At 51.4% G+C, this 19,958-nt stretch overlaps 2 protein-coding genes across 7 annotated transcripts in view; one reads left to right on the top strand and one right to left on the bottom strand.

Moving 5' to 3' along the window:
* The window catches only part of SMAD3 (SMAD family member 3), a 131,433-nt gene that overhangs the window by 15,719 nt on the left and 95,756 nt on the right, over positions 1 to 19,958 (bottom strand). For 2 of the 6 annotated variants that reach the window (XM_050795996.1, XM_050795998.1), the window contains 5 exons: positions 14,898 to 15,091; positions 14,600 to 14,731; positions 13,152 to 13,226; positions 11,515 to 11,694; positions 9,008 to 9,058 (listed from right to left, as the gene is read on the bottom strand). In XM_050795996.1, the coding sequence (XP_050651953.1) occupies positions 9,008 to 9,058; positions 11,515 to 11,694; positions 13,152 to 13,226; positions 14,600 to 14,731; positions 14,898 to 15,091 (632 nt within the window). Of the gene's footprint in view, positions 1 to 9,007; positions 9,059 to 11,514; positions 11,695 to 13,151; positions 13,227 to 13,313; positions 13,620 to 13,795; positions 14,409 to 14,599; positions 14,732 to 14,897; positions 15,092 to 19,958 lie in introns of those variants that run through there. The other 4 variants (XM_050795997.1, XM_050795999.1, XM_050796000.1 and 1 more) reach the window with 4 other exon arrangements.
* SNAPC5 (small nuclear RNA activating complex polypeptide 5) overlaps positions 14,413 to 19,958 on the top strand; it is a 717,963-nt gene continuing 712,417 nt past the window's right edge. Inside the window, exon 1 of the mRNA XM_050796059.1 lies at positions 14,413 to 14,416. The gene's annotated coding sequence lies outside the window, so the exon portion shown is untranslated. The remainder of the gene's footprint in view (positions 14,417 to 19,958) is intronic.

The following is a 19,958-nucleotide window of genomic DNA, read 5'->3' as shown; positions in this document are numbered from 1 at the left end:
CTAGCAGTATACATCCATACCACCCTCTCAAATTGTGGCAATAAAAGAAGGCTGTGGATATTGCCAGATGTATTCTAGAGGGCAAAACGGCGCTACGTATTTAAGTGGATCATGGGACACAAGCTATAAAGCCATCCTCCAGACAGACTGGAGATCAGTCTTGGCTCAGGCACAGACTAGACGTGCAACTGCGAGCAAACCAGCTGCACTCTCTGGGCCTCATCCTCTTTACTTTCGGCGCTGTTTCTAGACAGACAGAGATAACTCATGTGAAGTGCAGGGTGCGCATCAAGCACTCAGCACATGGTGTTAACACAATGATAAAAACTGGATTCTATGAACTTGAAAACAGCCTGGTCCTATCTTGATCACCATCAAGATGGAGGCAAAGCATTCTTAACCTTTTCCTCTCTTCCTGGGGTGGAGCAAAGGAAGATAAGGATGAAGGCATCAAAAGTACTTAATGGGGAAGGGAGGAAGGACAGGGCCAGGAGCAGCTGTGGCTTGTGTCCTGGCCCCTGAGGTGAGGCTGAGCCACGTCAGCCACATCTGGCTCTGGCTTTGCTTGATGCTTCAACATTCCAATGAGATAAGCTATATTCTAAACAATGTGGTCAGTAAAATGTGAGCTATGTTGCTTTGGAAATGTAAAAAAAAAAAAAAAAAAAATCCAAGTGCAACCCAAGCATTCAGAGTGGTCAGGCAACGTATCAGTGCTGCTGGCCACCACTGCCCAAGTGCAGGCTCTGCTGATCCTGCTGTGTGATCTTGGGGACGTGACCTCCTTCTGTAACCTCAGTTTTCCAGTCCGTACAATGACTCTGGTGCATTAGAAGACAATAATGCTGACCACCTAGGTCATTCTCCGGCACAGGTCGGCTTGAACGTATAGCTTTGGCTGGCTCTGACTTACTCAGCAGTGTGTAGAACAGAACAGAGTCCGCACCCCGAAATCATAAAGCCCTGCCCAGCATTCTCTGGGTTTACTCCAGGCAAAAGAGAAAGAGCTAGGCTCCCAGGAACAGCAACCCAGCCCACCATTCAAAAAAAGAAAAAGCTGGCAGGCCACCCATGGTATCGCATGGTGCTGGAACCATGCTGTGGGGAGGGGTGGGCTTCAAGGACCCTCAGAATCAAAGACAGGCTTCGGGTCATAGGCTGAGAGGCCCTCCCAAGCAGATCTGAGCCCTTATCCAAACAGCCCTGCAACTCACAGACACACACTGGACAGTGTTGTGGAAAACCCCGGACACTAGGAACCTGACACATCATTAGGAAGACGCTTGTTTGAGGGAGCAGTGAAATCAGGCCAGTGGCAAAGTCTGCAGGCTGCCATTTCAGAGAGTGCTGTTTGGACAAGCTGCCCTGTGTTCAGAAGCGGGACTGAGCCGGAGCAGCACCCCAGCCATGCACTCTCTATTCTCTGCAAACAACTAAAAGCCAGCCGTGCTTTCCCTCCTTTCTAGGTCCTGCCTGCCCACCACACCTCAGCTGCTTCCTCCCGAAACTTGTGCAAGAAGAGTGGCAGGCCGGGCGCGGTGGCTCAAGCCTGTAATCCCAGCACTTTGGGAGGCCGAGACGGGCGGATCACGAGGTCAGGAGATCGAGACCATCCTGGCTAACACGATGAAACCCCTTCTCTACTAAAAAATACAAAAAAAAAAAAAAAAAAAAACTAACCGGGCGCGGTGGCGGGCGCCTGTAGTCCCAGCTACTCGGGAGGCTGAGGCAGGAGAATGGCGTAAACCCGGGAGGCGGAGCTTGCAGTGAGCTGAGATCCGGCCACTGCACTCCAGCCTGGGCGACAGAGCGAGACTCCGTCTCAAAAAAAAAAAAAAAAAAAAAAAAGAAGAGTGGCAGACCAGAAAGTATGGTCACCACCTCTGGGTTCTGCCTTCAATGACACATTTTTCTTTAAAAAACAAACAAACAAATAAAAAACAGACCAGATGCAGTGGCTCATGCCTGTAATCCCAGCACTTTGGGACGCCAAGGCAGGCATATCACTTGAGGTCAGGAGTTCGAGACCAGCCTGGCCAACATGGTGAAACCCCATCTCTACGAAAGATACAAAAATTAGCCGGGCGTGGTAGTGGGCACCTGTAATCCCAACTACTCTGGAGGCTGAGGCAGGAGAATCACTTGAACCTGGGAGACAGCGGTTGCAGTGAGCCGAGATCACGCCACTGCACTCCAGCCTGGAGGACAGTGCAAGACTCTGCCACATACACATACACACACCCCAGAACACTAAATATGCCCTCATTTCTTTCCCAAAGGACTTATCCTTACCTATCAGAGAAACAAAAAGGACTCTGGAAAGAAGAAGGCTATAAATGGGATAACCATGAGGTTATAGTTACTGCAAAAGCATCTAGTTTGGCTCTGAGCTTCCTAGCAGACAAGACAAAAAGGGAAGATGATATGGTCTATGGCTCTGGTTGGTGGATGGGCAATGCTTACTAGTTCCTCAGGGTAAACAAAGCTTGTCCTGGCATTAAATCTTAAAAGAAATCTCTCAGGGGGAGGTAGCAACCCCTCCCCCGACCAATCAATCAATTGATGAAGCAAGCAAGCAAGCAAGATCTGGTTTCCAGGGTTTACCAACAAATGCAGAAGCAGTTCTAGAGAAGGCTCCTCTAGGAGAAGGACTACAGGGAGGGTAAGGTGACACACCCCAATCAACAGCAGTTTCACCTCTAGGCTGAGCATTCTGCACACTGGGGTGGAAGACAACGGCACGTGCCCACGGCCTTCCCTTCAAACAGCCCCGCTCCCGGCCAGACTTCGAGTCTGTGCTAATCTCTCTTCCCAGTGCAGACGTGTTGGAGACGCAGGAACCTCCAGCTCCAGCCGTTGTGGGTCCCCTGCCCCCACCAGTGTGGTGTCAGCCAGACTTCTCGAGTGCCATAGGGCACTTAATCCATGGCTGGCCCCCTGCCAGCCTAACGCATTGGCTGGCCTCAGTTTTCAGTCCTGTTCCAAGCTGGCACAGACGTTCCATTTTGTTTAAGAAAAAGAAAACAGAATAAAACCCAGAAGGCAACGCTTGGATTAAGGGATGCCTATTAAAAACATGTGCAAGACATTCAAATCCGGTAAAGGAAAAGGTGGGGAGGCAAGAGGGGGAAATTAACTTTCTCCTCTAAATCGAAAGCAAGGAACGGACAAAGGCCAGGAGCACCGCCGCTGCAAGATGAAAGGTCAAAACAGAAATGGACTGGTTTCCTCCGGGCCCACCTCATCTGCGGAAGGCAGTTCTTCCTCACTCTAGGAGATTCCACACTCCGGTTCCCATGTTCCCCATCCGCCACTTCTCAGTCCTGCCTGGGTCCTCTGCCTGGACTGCCCATCCCCCTCCTCTGCAGGGACGAGATCTTTAAGGCCCAGCTCACGTGGCTGTGAAAGACTCCCTCACTGCCTCAATGCAGAATTAGCCTTGTGTCCCAGAAACTGTGTACCTGAGTCTCCTGTGCCAGAGGGTGAGGTCTCTGAGCCCACGCCAGCTGTGTCCCAGCACCCAGGGCACTAATTCCAATCTATGTATCTAAGGACTAAAACACCAAACCTGGCTGCACGGAGACCCCCATGCCCTTTTAGCTTATGAACCAGGAAGTTACTGCAACCAGGAACAGTGGCAAAGTCTAAAAACCGGGCCCTCGGGAGTGTGAAGACAGAGCCTGCAGCTGACTTCCTGTCATTATGTCGCCTGCCTGTGATTTCACAAGTGTGGGGAAGACTGGAGCCAGAGGTTGCCTTGTAGAAGAGCCTTGGGCAGCAGCATGAAGATACCTGGAACTGGGTTGGGCCTGGGCCCCGGGCCACTGTCCACGCTCAGGGCCAGTGGTCTTCGGGCTGCCCTGCCCCCACACAGGGGCTCACATATGAGCACAGGGGCTCATGAAGCAGAGGGGAAGCTGGGCCTGTCAGCGCGGAATCTCACCCAGAATCCTAACCCTGACTCGCTGGGCGACTCACCTCCAATTCACACCGTCCCAGCAGAGGTGCAACTAGGCCAGCGCAAAGTGGCACCCATTCTCTGCTGGCCAGCCTCGGGGAGGGTCCTCCCTTCGGTAGAAATAACCTAAGAATCCTCAACTCTCAGGCAAGCTGCCTGAGGAAGGGGCAGTAGGGAGGGAGAACTATGTCAACGGGAGACGCTGCCTTGGATCCAAGCTCAAGAAACATCCCATCATCCTAGTCTACACAATCTAGAAGGCAATTCACAGCACATGACCACCTTTCAGTCTGAAGCACTGCATCCGGCATCAGCCACCTCCAAGCTGCCCTGTCCCTCTCACTCCAAGCTGCCCCATCCCCGCTTCTCTCTCCTGGCACTGGCACTCTGGGAAGCCATCGCCTCCTTTAACTGCAGCTCAACTGCCCCCCCAGGGCTCTCCCTGGTACATTATTTTCCTCAGTCACGGCTCCGCCCTAATTGTCTCACTTGAAGACAGGGAACAACTTACTCACCGGGCACAAGCCAGCTCACTACCTTTTTCCTCTCTCCACCTGCCTCCTCCTTCCCCTCCACTTACCCCAATCCTTCCGCCTTAAATGCCTAGGAAATTCCCGGTGACTCACCCAGCACGCTGTGTAATAACAGGAACATCACCTGCTCGTATCCCCTGCCCTGCAAACAACGGTCCCAGGGTCTCCGAGAGCCTGCCTGGGGCAGGATGCTGAGCCCGGTCTCAACCAGGAGTCCCTGCCCCGTAATTACCAGAAGTGGCTTTGCTGGGGCAAGAGGCTCAACCTTCCCCAGATCTGAGCCCTGGAGCTAACACCCGGAGTGCGGAGGAAATGAAAGGAGAAACCAGATGTCCTCTGCTTTCTTTCTTTTTGCACAGTAATTTCATAATAATCTCTTTAAAAGAAATAATCAGCTGTCGTGAGATGTCCCCATTTTTTCCTAGGAAGAGCTCCCTGTGTGCTTGCCTCCATCCTAGGATTTGGGACTCACTGACCCTGAGTCAGTGCAAAGGCCGCGCTGCTGGGTGCCTCCGCTCCCCACCTGTTACTTGCCCTTCAGTATACTGCTGACTGCTGCAGCCCCTCCCCTCCCACACACTGCTCCCTAAAGGCTCCCCCTTGAACCCCTCATGCCAAATCCAAGGCCACTTCTTAAATCTCATTTTGCATCTCTGCAGGGCCTGCTTGTGGCCACCGTCCTTCAGGGCTTCCCTCCCCTCTGAGCTGCGGTGACCCCATCATCCCCCTGACCTCAGCCTTCCCCAAGGAACCCCCCGACCCGAGTGCGTCTCTGGCTGTCTTTCCATATTGAGCTGGGTCGCCCTCTCCACTAAATCCATCCACTGTCATGACTTCAGCCAAACTTTATTGGTGTTTGCAGAGTGAGATCTACGGATGGGCAGTGGGGTGATAAGAGAGAAGTGCAGGAACAGCGATCAGTGCTTGGGAGGAACACTGGGTCAGACAGGCCTCCTTCTGCAGGCTCCTCAGAGCGTGGCCATGTCAGTCTCTCCTGAGTGGGGGCTGCAGAAGGGGCCACAATACAGGCTTTCCACACTCATTCAACCACCAAACCCCTTCTCTCAGGCCCCGCCATGGGAAAGGCTGTCACATATGTTAATGGTTTCCAAATCTGCACCTCCAGCGCCAGCTGCTTTCCTGACTAAGCACAGGCAACCCACCACCATCTTCCGCCCCAAACCCATTCCACTTCCCGGGTGTCCAGCCTCGATGGAGGCATTACCATCATCCCCACTTAATGCTGGTCAACAAACCCTGCTCATTCAGGCCCATGACTCCCTCTCAAATGCATTCTCCCGGCTCTGGACCATTTCTCGAAAGCATCCATCTCAGGCTCCTCGAGAGGAAGAGCTGTCTAAGTGGGGTTTTGTTTTTGTTTTGTTTTGTTTTGCCTCCAGTAATTTCCCCTAGAATTTAGATTCCACACCGTGGCCAGATTAATCTTAATGAAGCTGTCATCAGAAAACCTCCCCGTTCAAAACCCATGAACAGCTGTATTCTGCAGGCAAGAGGGCGCTAAGCAGACGCTCAGGGGTCTTTTCTCAGTGTCCCACCTGCCATTTCAGCCTCGTCTTCCCGCCTTGTCCTTCTTGAGACAACCACCAACCACCATGCCAGCTGTCCTCAGATCACATCCTGCCCTTGGACCTGCAATGGCCTTCCCTCCTTCTCTGCCTCACAGGGTCCCACCTGTCCTTCAAGCGCCCGCTCACACATGGCACAACCTCTCCCATGTCTCCCCACTCCATCCACACTTCCCTACTTTCCTCCTTGGCATGTACTATTTCTCCTTCTTCTGGGCTTGCTCCCTGGGCACCTGGCACAATGCATTACAGGTGGACGTGGACACCTCCAGCTGCCCCACCCCCGCCCCCAGGCTGCAAATGCCTAGTGCTCTCCCAGCTCTGGCCCCCAGCATCAGTACATACTGGGAACTCAGCCAATGTTGACTGAGTGCATGAATACAGAGGAGACGCCTGGCCGGCCTGGAATTCCATCGCTCCCTCCCTTGAACCCTCAGAGTTCTTCATCTGCACCTACTTCTTGTTTTAGAATCATTTTTGGTCCTGCCTTATTGATTCCAACAAGGCCATAGCCCGTTGATGGCTGGGTCTGTGGTCCCTCTTCCAATCCCCCACCTGAACGGCATGCAGACCACAAGTATCTGGGAATGAGGGAGTGAGGAAGAGGCAGGTAAGCAGGCAGGGCTTCCCCTCCTGGGGCCACAGCCTAGCATTAGTCTCCAATGTGAAAGTCAGCAAATGCCTTGCCTGAGCCTTGTTCCTCCAAGTGAGGAGGGTGGGGACAGCTGGTCCAAATGGCCCAGCAAGGCAGTGTCATGCCGCAATGGGAGTGCAGGCTCTGGAGTGAGAGGGCCTGAGTTCAAAGCCAGCTTCTCCATTCACTAGCTGTGAATCTGGGACACGTCAGTTCACCAATGTGTTCCCCGGTTTCCTAATCTGTAAAATGAAAAATCACAACAGTTCTGCTTTATAAAGTTACAAGGATTGGGTTAACACGCAGGAAGCACTCTGAATAACAGTAAACAGCAAACTCAAGAAATGTTTCCCATCGTCATCACCATCTCACCCCCTTCCAGCTATCACACTGGGAGTTCAGGCGACCTTCTGAGTAGGGATGAAGTCAATGGTTTGAATGAGTGAAGGGGAGCACAGGGGCTCATGAAGCAGAGGGGAAGCCAGGCCTGTCAGCGCAGTGTCTCATCCAGAATCCTAACCCTGACTCGCTGGGCGACTCGCCTCCGAGTCACACTGTCCCAGCAGAGATGCAACTAGGCCAGTGCAAACTGGCACCCATTCTCTGCTGGCCAGGCTCGGGGAGGGTCCTCCCTTTGGAAGAAATAACCTAAGAATCCTCAATCCTCAGGCAAGCTGCCTGAGGAAGGGGCAGTAGGGAGGGAGAACTATGTCAACGGGAGACACTGCCTTGGGTCCAAGCTCAAGAAACATCCCATCATCCTCATCCTAGTCTACACAATATAGAGGGCAGTTCATAGCAAATGACCACCTTTCAGTCTGGAGCACTGCGTCCAGCATCAGCCACCTCCAAGCTGCCCTGGGACTGCTATGGTTTCAAAAGCAAGTGTCTGCTTGGAAGGCTGACGACTAAAAGTGCTACCTTGGCCCCAGAAGGGTTTTAAAATGGCACAGAAAATAAATCTAAAGCAGCCAATCTCAAAAGCTGAAAGCTTGGAGTCAAGTTCATCATCATGGCCTTTAATTTCTTAAGAGTTAACTTCGCTTCTAGCCTTCAGTTTGTTTTTAATAACTCGGTCCTTTCATATCAGGAATCTGACCTTCCCTCTGCAAAGCCCGGCACTCACGGTGATATTATTTTACAAAAATGTTAAAACAGATCCCCTCAAAGTCACATCCCACACTGCCCAGGTCAGCCTGTTCTAAAGGGTTTCAGGCATCTCCTAATACTCCAAATGATGAGTTTCTTCATCTGACGCTGTCAGTCAAGGTCTGGAAGCAAATGGGCACAAAAACCAGGCCAATCCACTTTGATTCGCCAAGAAATATTAACTGTTTCTTTTCCTGAGCCACAAATTAAGCCTCAGCAATAAAGCCCCAGACAAAATCCAACCTACATTTTCTAAAACTACCAGACCAGAATATAAAAAACTCCCATCAATAAAAACTAAACGGATATTTCATTTGTTTTGAGCCCTTTGGCAGGTTCCATGCCAAAGTCTATCCCAAGCTGGAGAACTGAAGGACCCTACTGGGTTAGAAAAGTGAGTCTTGGAAAAACTGATCCAGAAGTCTAACCACGGAGGGATGTAGCAGAAACAATGGACCCTGCACTCCAAAACATCACGCGATAACAACGATAAACAAGACACGTAAATACAGAAACGTGTTTACAAAATAACGTAAGGAGAAGAGAGAATGGAAAAACCAGATATGCACTGTGATCTCAGTGGCAAGGCACAGATATGTATGTATATGCCTGATGCACGAACATCAGGACTGTGATCACACACAGTTATGTTAGGGTGCTGGGATTATGGGCACTTTGACTTTATTTTCAAATTCCTTATATGTTGCTGTTTTAAGAAAAATTACATAATTGTAAGATGAAACACTCCAGTAAGTGTATCTGAAACAAGTCTTTAAATGTCAGGGGGCTGGAGTCTGCACGGCTGTCCATGGCTTTGCACCAAACCGCACACGTATGCTTAGCTGACCACATACCCTCGTTCTCCTGGGCATAAGGTTTGGGGAATTTTCATTCACTCACGTCTACCGGCCCCGCCAGGGGAAATACAAACCCGGCATATGGTTGCCTTTCCTGCCACCACTGTTCTCAAGTTTCTCCGTTCTGCGGTGACCTCAGCATCACCGTAACCAGAAACCCGATGGGCTGAGCTGGGCTGATGGTAGGCGTCGGGGGAGAGCCTTACCTTCAGGGCCCCCTCCCCACACTGGCGACTCGCCAGGGCTGCAGCTAGAGGGGGTTCCAGTTGTGTGCACCAGGAGATACTCACCCAAGTTATTATGTGCTGGGGACATCGGATTCGGGGATAGGTTTGGAGAACCTGCGAGGTGAGACACAGTTGTGAGACTTCACAAAAGATTCTTGGCCTGGAGAGCCAAATTACTAAACACTTACATATCAAGGTGGGGTGGCTCAACACAGCAGAAAGAAAACCCTGGACTGAGCCTCCAAGTCCCAGGAGAAGGCCTACCCCATACCCTTGCCTCTATTGTCCCTCCCTGGGCCCCAATTTCTTGTCTGGAATGAATGAATGGAGTGGATGATCTCAGAGGTCTCTTATGGTTATGATCTCAGAGGTCTCGGATGGTTTTATGATGCTAACCAAGACTCCCAGCTCAGGGCTGCTAAGTTCTCAACTAGAATAGGTGACACCTTTTTTCTTTAGCTTACACCTGCCCTATTAACTATGCCCTCAGGAAAATGAGAGGACCAGGGAAGCCCTTCTCCCAAGCTGCAAAGACCCAGGAAGCAGGAGGCCAGCCCTCCCACACAGGCGGGGCTTGAGGCCTCCCCAGCATCACCAGCCACGATCTTGGTCAGAGGCTGCAGCAGCTCAGGTGCTAGAAAGATCAATTCCAGGAAACTCACAAACCTGTCTCAGAAACCCTGTCAGGAAACTCACAAACCTGTCTCAGAAACCCTGCAACTCAGCAACCAGACAAACACTTTTTTTTTTTTTTTTTTCCCTGAGACGGAGTCTTGCTCTGTCACCCAGGCTGGAGTGCAGTGGCTGGATCTCAGCTCACGGCAAGCTCCGCCTCCTGGGTTTACGCCATTCTCCTGCCTCAGCCTCCCGAGTAGCTGGGACTACAGGCGCCCACCACCTCACCCAGCTAGTTTTTTGTATTTTTTAGTAGAGGCGAGGTTTCACCATGTTAGCCAGGATGGTCTCGATCTCCTGACCTCGTGATCTGCCCGTCTCGGCCTCCCAAAGTGCTGGGATTACAGGCTTGAGCCACCGCGCCCGGCCCAGACAAACACTTTATGCAAAAGATGATGGTGCATGTGGGAAAAAGTCTAAATCTACCCAATTCTTACTCTATTATGTTCTCTACACCTCTCACCTCCAGAGAAAAGAACTCACATGGTATCAGCCTTCAAAAATAAACAGTGGACACCTTTCCAGAGCAGCAGCCTGCTGGTCACCCCTCCTCTGTTCCTCTATCAAGCAGGCTGCAGAGACCAGGCGCAATGGCTCACATCTATAATCCCAGCACTTTAAGAGGCTAAGACTGGGGGGTCACTTGAGCCCAGGAGTTTGAGACCAGCCTGGGTGATATAGGGAGACCCCATCTCTACAGAAAAAAAAAAAAAAAAAAAATAGCCACGAGTGGTGAAGGCTGAGGCTGGACAACTACTTGAGCCTAGGAGATAGACGCTGTAGTGAGCCATGTTTGCACCACTACACACCAGCATGGGCAACAGAGTGAGACTCTGTTTCAAAAAATAAAAATAAAAAAGGAGGCTATTTATTTATTAACCACCCTATGGGGTCTAATGAAATCTATCAGTCCTGAGACTGGGTCGCATGAAGTCCTGAGACTGGGTCGCATCTGGCCTCAAGCGAATGCTGCCTTGCGCTGTTCATGCGATCTCTTCTTTTGCCCCAACTCAGCTGTAACCTCCTTGAGGGCAAGGGAAGAACCACGGATTTCTCCTTCCCTGTAACTCCTAATGCAAAGGGGGATGTGGAATGTTCACTGAGAGAACTGAGTTACATAATCAGTCACAGGGTCTAGACAACCCCACAAATCAGCTATGTGAGTTTGGCTAAGCCGTTTTAACTTCTATGAGCCTTAATTTTTTCCTCAGGTATAAAATGAGGATACTATCATCTACTGTGTGACATGTAAAAATTAAGTGAGACTGTGCATATAAAAAGGCTTACACCATGACTGCTACGTGGTAGGCACTCGATAAATGCTTGTCCCCTGTTTTGTAGTGACCTGAACCACGAACACCTAGGTAGTCCAAGGGGCCTTCTCGCAAGTCTAAAAGGGCGTGGAGGTAGGTGAGGCGACATGGGGGACAACAAGGTGACCCTCTGGCCCTGAGATGCTACCACACCCCGGGGGGCAGGGAAGCCAACCCCGTGAGCAACTGGACTATCCAAGCAGGCAACTCTGAAGAACGGAGACTAAAACAGGAGAGCCCCCGCCCACCACCCACACACTGGCTGGGGTCCGCAAGTCTGGTCTGTCTCTACTTCAGATAAATCACTCATGTTCACAACAGGGCCCTGAAGGCACCCTTAATGAGAGGAAAGGAAGAAGGGAGAGGGGACAGAGAAAAGGGAGGCACAAAGGAGGAAGAGGAGGGAGAAGAAACGAGAGCTGACAGGATGAAATCTGGGCTGCTCTTTCCAATCTCCGGCCCCTCTGGTCCATGTTTGTTTGTAATAATAATCACTGCGCAAATACGGAGAGCAGCAGAGGGGGAAGAGGGAGCGCAGAGTGGGGAGACACACAGCAGCTGGAGACATGTTGCTCCACTGGCCTGCTTCCCGTGCCTGCACTGAAGAGCTGCAAGCTTGCAGCCGTCTCTTGGCATCGGATACAGGAAGGTCTTCGATGCATTCCAGCTGGTTCGCGCTGCTAGCCACTCCGCCGGGCGGGTGTGTTCCACCGGGTGTGCTCAACCCAAAAGTGCCACGATGTCCAGGCTGGATTTCAGCAACTACAACGGACATGCGAATCTCTTTCGTTCTCTCAGGAATTGCACAACCTCAGCTGGATGCGGTGTAATCCCACACTTTGGGAGGCTGAGGCGGGCGGATCACCTGAGGTCAGGAGTTTGAGACCAGCCTGGCCAATATGGTGAAACCCTGTCTCTACTAAAAATACAAAACTGAGCTGGGCGTGGTGCTGCATTGCCTGTAATCCCAGCTACCCAGAAGGCTGAGGCGCGATAATAGCTTGAACCCAGGAGGCAGAGGTTGCAGTGAGCTGAGATCGCGCCATTGCACTCCAGCCTGGGCAACAGAGGGAGACTCCGTCTGGGGCGGGTGGGGGAAGGAACCGCACAATCTCTTCTGGGCTGTGTGCGAGGGCAGGTGGCTCCGCTGTGTCTAGCGGCTCTGTGCGTACGAGGCATGCCCACCACCATCAGAATGGAACATCTGCGTGGCTCCCTCTCCCCTTCTCCCCCTCTCCCAACCACACACAACTCAGTACACATTCTATGTGGCAGCTGGGGTTCAATTCAAGAAGCTGCTGGTCTGGAGCCAATTTGGTCCTATAACAAATGATATGGAAAACATCTGGAGATGTAGCAGGCGAGAACTAAAGCCTGCCCCTCACGGCAGGAGCACACATATCACATGTGGTTGTCACACAAAAATACTGGCTTCAGGGGTCTCCACTGGTCATCAGAAGAGGCATTAGTTCCATTCAGTCTTTTCTTGCCTCCCACCTGACTTCTTGAGGTGATCGAGGCCACTCTCCACCCTGCTGCCGGTGACATCTCACTAAGGCCCAGGCCCTGCTTACAGCCTGCAGTGGTTCCCATCAGCCCTGACTCAATGCCAAGTGGTCTTGCCAGCTTGAAGGTCCATCACACCCGGAGCCCTGTGTGGTAGGCCCTCCCATCATTCTCCCCACTGGAGAGAGTGTATCCTCCAGTCATGCTGAGCTCCCTGGGCTGGACACTCTCCGGACTCCAGACACACCGAGCTCTTACTGTCCCCAGAATGCACCAGGCTCAGAATGCACCCAGAATTGCCCAATTCCCATGACTCTGCCTGGCACACCCCTTGCCCACTCTGACAGCTTGGCTAGGCTAACACCTACACATCACCAAGACTCAACGTGGGGAAAAACCTGGACTGCAAGGTGCTGTTCCTCCCCAGACCAGATGAAGTGGCCCTGCTGTGTGCCTGGTGCCATGTGGCATCTTCCACGAGGGCACACACGAGATGGCCCAGTGACTGCTGGCTGTCCTGTCAATCTCCCCCATCATCCGTGGGCAGCTCGGACCCTCTCCTATGCCCTGCCCCTTGCACATCATGGTTGCTCTACAAATACTGGAGAGAGAGAGGAGAGAGGGAGGAAGGGGGCGAACAGGAAGGGATGGAAGGGCTGAACCCACCAGCTGCTAATCAGTTAAGAATAAGAGCATATGCCTGCATGACTGACCTGCGTCCATGCTGTGGTTCATCTGGTGGTCACTGGTTTCTCCATCTTCACTCAGGTAGCCAGGGGGTGGGGTCTCTGGGAATGAGAAGGAAGGAGGTCCGTTAAAAGGCCTTCACAGCTGGGCTCTGAGACACCTTTTGCAAACACATCACACATGCACACCATGATGCTAGTGTCCCTGGCTGCAGGAGCTCCAGGTCTCAGAGTACAGGTTCCAGCTCTTGGTTCTGTTGTCCTCGCCCCTGTCCACCTCTGACTCCCACTTGGATCATAACTGCCTTTGCTCACGCACAACCGGACCAACTCCCACGTCTGAAGTGTATACTCCTAGAGCCTCCACCAGGCTAACTTCTCCTGGTCTTTCAAGGTGAGGGTTAAGCCCCACCCCCTCCAGGGAGGCGTCTGGACTTGCCTCTGCCTCACCCCTCTTTGTCCTCTGAAGACCTGCAGGCTCAGACCCACCCTCTACTATCTTCTCCCGTGCAGACCGGGGATTTGTCTCTAGGGGATGTGTCCTCACTCAGCAGTTAGGTTACAAATTCAATGGTCGCAAACACAGTGCGATCTACTTCTCTGAAACCTCCCCCAGACCCTGACTGAAGCCCTCCAAAGTTTGCTATTTGAACACAGAGTAGTTGACTTACCCCTGGGACGCCAGGGCTACCCGCAAAGGATCTGAGAAGGTTGGACAGTGGGTCTCTCCTTAACACTCTGACCCAAGCACACAGGTCTGTAGCCAACCTCAGCTCAGTAAACTAACCCAGGATGAACGTCACGTCCAAATTAGCATGCTCTAAGAGGAACGCAGCAGGATTACTGCCCCAGCAAGCAAAAGTGACTAGCCCAAGTGCTGCCAAGCACAGCTTTCCTGGAGTCGGAAAGTGCTGGTGATTCACACATTATTTGCATGTAAATGAGGGGCTTCTAAAAACATTTGCAGTCTTTGACAGCAAAGCCCATTTCTCCCTGCAGAGTGAAAACTCAAAGTTACTTCAATTCCCACCCAGGTTGGGGCCCCTCACCGAGGCCCGATGCCCAGGCGAATTTACAGAACCAGCTCTCCGCACTTGCTGCCTGGCCCTCAGCTCACTCCCCGCCTCTGCAGACCCCCGGTCCACTGGGGACTGAACGCCAGTCCCGGCCTCATGGGCGGTGAGAGAAACAGTGTTGCTATTTCCGCTTCCAAAATAAATGACTGCACCAAGGCCGGGCGGAAGGGTCACGCTGCTCCTCTATGCCAAAAAAAGCATCACTAGTAAGGGGGGAGCTGAGGTCATGGGTCCTCTCCCAACAGGGATGTGGTTCTGAGTCAGGGGCCCTCAGGCCAGAGCTGTGCAGAGAGAGGGGATGAACGGGGCACGGCCAGGGGGCAGAGACTGGGGCCACAGGACTGATGTCTGACCGCTGCCCCTGCCTCCCAGGCCAGCCTGTGCCGCCCACGTGCCTACCTGGAATATTGCTCTGGGGCTCGATGCCCGCGGGGAAGTTAGTGTTTTCGGGGATGGAATGGCTGTAGTCGTCCAGTGGGGGGAACTCGGCCGGGATCTCTGTGTGGCGTGGCACCAACACAGGAGGTAGAACTGTCCGGGGGAGACAGAGCAGAGGTGGCTCAGTGTCGATGCCAGACCAGCACCAAAGTCCCCGCACCCCCAAGTGCACCACAGACCCTCGGGGGGGGTGGGGGGGTCGGGGGAGAGGTGACGACCCCAGCACCTGCTGTCCCCACAGGCGGGCCAGGCAGCATACCTGGTGTCTCTACTCTCTGGTAGTGGTAGGGATTCACGCAGACCTCGTCCTTCTTCATATTGAAGGCGAACTCACACAGCTCCATGGCCCGCAGCTCGTGGTGGCTGTGCAGGTCCGGCCATCGCCACAGGCGGCAGTAGATGACATGAGGGAGCCCCTTCCGATGGGACACCTGCAACCGGCCATCCAGGGACCTGCCGGGACGGGGAGGAGCGGAAAGAGAGGGAAATGTGGATTGCCCGTGCTTTCTGCAGAGTCCGGCCTCCTACTTCCAGACACTTGGAAAGCTCTCCCTCCCCTCATTTCTCCCAGACCCAGAGGTCCAGGAGATCAGAGCACTGCTACCTGTGAGTGCTGGGGGGGATCTCAGGAGAAGACAACAAAGGCCCCCTGTGAGGACCCCCAGCCGGCAGAGCAGGCCTCGTCCACCCGTCCCCGGTGGGTTCCCCAACTTTGTACTGCTGTTCAGGGAGCTGTGTTCCACGGGAAGGGCCCGCACTTCAACTGTGCTTGGAAAAGGTCCAGGAGCCACTCATCGGCTTCCTACACAGCCCGGAGGTGTGGAGAGGGGACAGGGCTGGGGAGGACAATGAGAGTTCTTTAGGCACAGATATGGGGACTACAGTGATCCAAAGAAGAGTGACACAGTACATAGGCTGCCTCCCCTCATTCACCCAGGTCTTCCCTTGCACATTAGAAAGTCAGGGAGAGAAAAGAAAACTTGCCTTTCCTCCTTTCTCTCTCTCTCTTTTTTTTTTTCTTTTGAGACGGAGTCTTGCTCTGTCGCCCAGGCTGGAGGGCAGGGGCGCAATCTTGGCTCACTGCAAGCTCCGCCTCCCAGGTTCACGCCATTCTCTTGCCTCAGCCTCCCGAGTAGCTCCCGCCACTATGCCCAGCTAATTTTGTTTTTGTATTTTTAGCAGAGACAGGGTTTCACCATGTTAGCCAGTATCTAGTAGGTGTACAAATAGTTTTTCAATGAAAGAACAGACCCACTCTAGCCCTGCAGTTCAAAACCTCGTGATCTGCCCGCCTCGGCCTCCCAAAGTGCTGGGACTTCAGGCATGAACCACCATGCCCTGGCCCTCCTTTCTCTCTTTCTTAGTTATTTGTGGTGAGCAAGGAGGGAAAGAGGGAAATTAAAGGGATTTTTTTTTTTTTTTTTAACTTTTGATACAGAGTCTTGCTCTGTCACTCAGGCTGGAGTGCAGTGGCGTGATCTCGGCTCACTGCAACCTCCACCTCCCGGGCTCAAGTGATCCTCCCAGCTCAGCCTCCCAAGTAGCTGGGACTGCAGGCACACACTACTGTGCCCACCTACAATGGGCCAGTGCCATGACCCTGAGTGAACCATGTCTTCTATGCCAAGCAGCTATGACCTGGTGCCCTTACCTCTCAAGCCAGGCCAAAGTGTGGTGGTCCCTGACCAGTAGCAGAGGTTCAGGGAAGTTTGTTAAAAATGTACACTCTCAGCACCTACCCCAACCTACTAAATCAGAATCTTTCCCTTTGTGAAATCCCCAGGTGATGTGCATGACGAGAGTCTGGGTGGCCTACAGGAAAGGACGACTGGAGAGCTCAGGGATGGCAAAAGCATCGTCAGCTATGGGCAAGGCTGGGAGGCAGAAGGTTTCCGGAGGGACATAAAACTTCAGATAGTGTCTGACATTAGGTGAGGAGGTGCCACTAAAATGGAGTCCCTTATTTAGCACATATTTAATGAGCACCTATTATGTGTGGCAATAAGGATACAGTGGTGAGGAAAGAGAGTTCACCGTGAGAAAAGGTTGGCAAAGTGGTCCCTGTCTGCATGGACCTTCCACTCCCCTGGGCAAGACTGACATTAATCAAATACTCACCGAAACCACTTTGGGAGGCCAAGGCGGGTGGATCGCTTGAGATCAGGAGTTCAAAACCAGCCTGGCCAACAAGGTGAAACCCTGTCTCTGCTAAAAGTACAAAAATCAGCCAGGCGTGGTGGTCCGTGCCTGTAATCCCAGCTACTCAGGAGGCTGAGGCAGGAGAATCACTTGAACGCGGGAGGGGGAGGTTGTAGTGAGCCACGATCGTGCCACTGCACTCCAGCTTGGGCAACAGAGCAAGACTCCGTTTCAAATAATCATCACCATCATCACAGAAACCTACAATTACACGCAATGAAAGTGTCCTGAAGGAAAATAACAGGGAACCCCAAGAGTGTATGACCATGGCACCCCACTTTGCTGAAGGGTTGGAAGGGGCATCTCAGAGGAGGTGATGGTTGACCTGAAGGCTTAATGGGTAAGTAAGAACTAACCAGGCAAAGGGGTGCAGGAGAAGGGCAGTACAAAGAGAGGGAAGGGCACACGCAAAGGCCCTGTGGAAAGTGGAAAACATAGTGAGGCCGGAAGAACAGAATGAAGGCCAGAGGGACTGGAGAGATCGTGAGAGAGAGCTGGCTAGAGACGAGGCTGGGGAGGCAGGCAGGGCTACTCTGCAGGGCCCTGAAGGCCATGATAAAGGGTTCTTCTGTGTTCTAAAAGCAGTATGTAGCCTCTGAGATGTGCAAATGGGCTGTGCATATGTGTGAAAGAGACAGGCCCTGTGGAACTCTGGCTACATGTGACCAACAGACTGTGGGTAGCAGGGATAGAAGTGGGGAGCTGATGAGATGGATGCTCATGAGTCACAGGTACCCCATTAAGAGGCAGGGCTGCTCTTTCTTCAAGGAGGCCCACCCCAGGACCCTGCCAGTCAATGCCATAATTTTTCTAATAGCTGGGCAGGGCTGGCAGTGAGACATTTGCAAGCTTTCCCTCTGTGCCTTCTTATGACCGAGGGCACCCATTTGCCTGAATACACAGAATTCATGGGCACTCTGTGAAGGAGGGGCTGGCCAGATGCCACCAACAGCACCAACCAAAGAGAGAAACAGAGGGCTCCAATCGCACTCTCCAAGCCACTGGCCTGGGAAGGGGAAAGGACAGACAAAGGTCATAGCTGGGCTTGGTCACAGGAACTGACCCGGAGCTGCTGACTAAGGGCATCTCGAAGGATGTAATTACCTTCCTCCCGTGGGGCCCCAGAACAAGGAAGCCCTACAGCTGAAAAACAGTAATTACCAGGCAGATCGAGAGGACAGCCTGGGACTCGTCCCTGAAGTATAAAAGGAGGACTGGCGGATGTGGAGTCGTAAGACCTGGGGGCAAGGAGGGTTCTACTCTCCTAGCTGGGAGACACTGGGCAGCTCATGAGCTTCCTAGGACACTCAGCTGTCTCGTCTATAAAATGGGGTATTCTCCTGCCCCCCGACCTCGTGAAGCTTGGTTTCCATTTGAAAGTGCTTCATAAACACCCACAAATTAGCATTATTATTCTACATCACAGGAGATACTCCCCAAACCCAGTTCTGGACGAGCACGGTGAGCTGGGGGTTGAACAGGAGTAAAAGGGAGAGTGGGAAGTCATTATTCAGCTGTTCTCCTTCTCCTGCAAAGCCACTGAGTGCCCACAGATTAGGGAAGTGGCCACACTTGCTCTTCAGTGTTTGACGAAAGTCCCAAAAAAGGGCCAGCTGGACATCATAGCCTCCTCTGCAAGAGAAGGCCTTGGAGAAAAGCTCAGGCCGGCAGCGGGAGAGAATGAGGCTGTGGAGGTAAGCTCCATCTGGGTGACAGAAGTGGGTGTCCCTCCTGCCTTAAAAGTAATATTAATCATACATGAATTACTTTGATATTAATTATATTTCTAAAAGCAAGGGAGCTACAGTAATCAAGGCAGTATGATAATGGCACGAGGACTGACAAACGGATCAATGGACCCTAAGAGAGTCCAGAAATAGTTACATATGTATGGACAACTGGCTTCAACAAAGGTCCAAAGACAATCTAGTGGAACAAGGACAGTCTTTTCAACAAATGGTGATGTAACAACTGGATATGTAAAAAAGATAATCTTCAAACTACACATTGCACCCTATACAAAAACAAACTGAAGTGAAACTTAAAACTCTGAAACTTCTAGAAGAACACAGGAGAAAATCTTTGTGACTTTTTGGGATAGACAACGATTTCTCAGATACTACACAAAAAAGCACTTCATTTAAAAAAAAAAAAAAAAAAATCAGACCGCATCAAAATTTAAGTTTCTGGTCTTTGAAAGACACTGTTAAAGGAATAAAAGGGCAAGCCCTAACTGGGAGAAAATATTTGCAAAGTGTATATCTGATAATAGACCTTTTTCTAGAACTCTGAAAACTCAATATTAACAATTCAATCTTTTAAAAAAGAGATATGATTTGAACAGACACTACCCAGAAAGATATGAAGGCAACAAGCATATGAAAAGATGCTTGAGAACGTTGGTCATTAGAGAAGCACAAATTAAAACTATGAGATAGGACTACATACTTATTGGAATGGCTAAAATTAAAAAGCCTGATCATGCCACATGTTGGCAAGGATGTGGAGCAACTGGAACTCCCTTCCACCGCTGGTGCAAATGTAAAATGGTACAACTACTTTGGAAAACAGCTTGGAAGTTCCTTTCTAAAATATTTTATTTTGGGGGATATGCAGTAGCTATACTTATTTATAGGGTACTTGCGATATTTTGATACCAGCATACAATGTGTAATGATCAAATCTGGGTAATTGGGATATTCATCCCTCAAACATTTGGAAGTTTCTTAAAAAGCTAAAAAACCATAAGCCTACCATATGATCCACCATTCCACTTCAAAGTATTTACCCAAGAGAAATAAAAGCCTATGTCCAAAGACTTGTACGTGAATGTAATAGCCCCAAATTGAAAACTACTCCACGTGTATTAACAGACAAATGAGCTATAACATATCCATACAAAGAAATACAACTCAGTACTAAAAAAGGATGAACTACTCATACACGCAACACTATGAATGAATCTAAATTAATGCTGCTGCGTGAAAGAAGCCAGGCATGATTATGTTCATGTAAAATTCTAAGGTAATTTAAACTAAAGTAAAAGGCACATTAATCTTAATCTGGTGACAGAAAGCAGGGATTAGTCATTGCCTGGGGACAGAGGGAGTTACAGGGAGGG

Source organism: Macaca thibetana, chromosome 7, assembly GCF_024542745.1.
Source record: "Macaca thibetana thibetana isolate TM-01 chromosome 7, ASM2454274v1, whole genome shotgun sequence".
In the NCBI taxonomy this organism is placed as follows: domain Eukaryota; kingdom Metazoa; phylum Chordata; class Mammalia; order Primates; family Cercopithecidae; genus Macaca; species Macaca thibetana.
The sequence above is the reverse complement of the archived record's forward strand: the minus strand, read 5'-3'. Positions and strand labels throughout refer to the sequence as shown.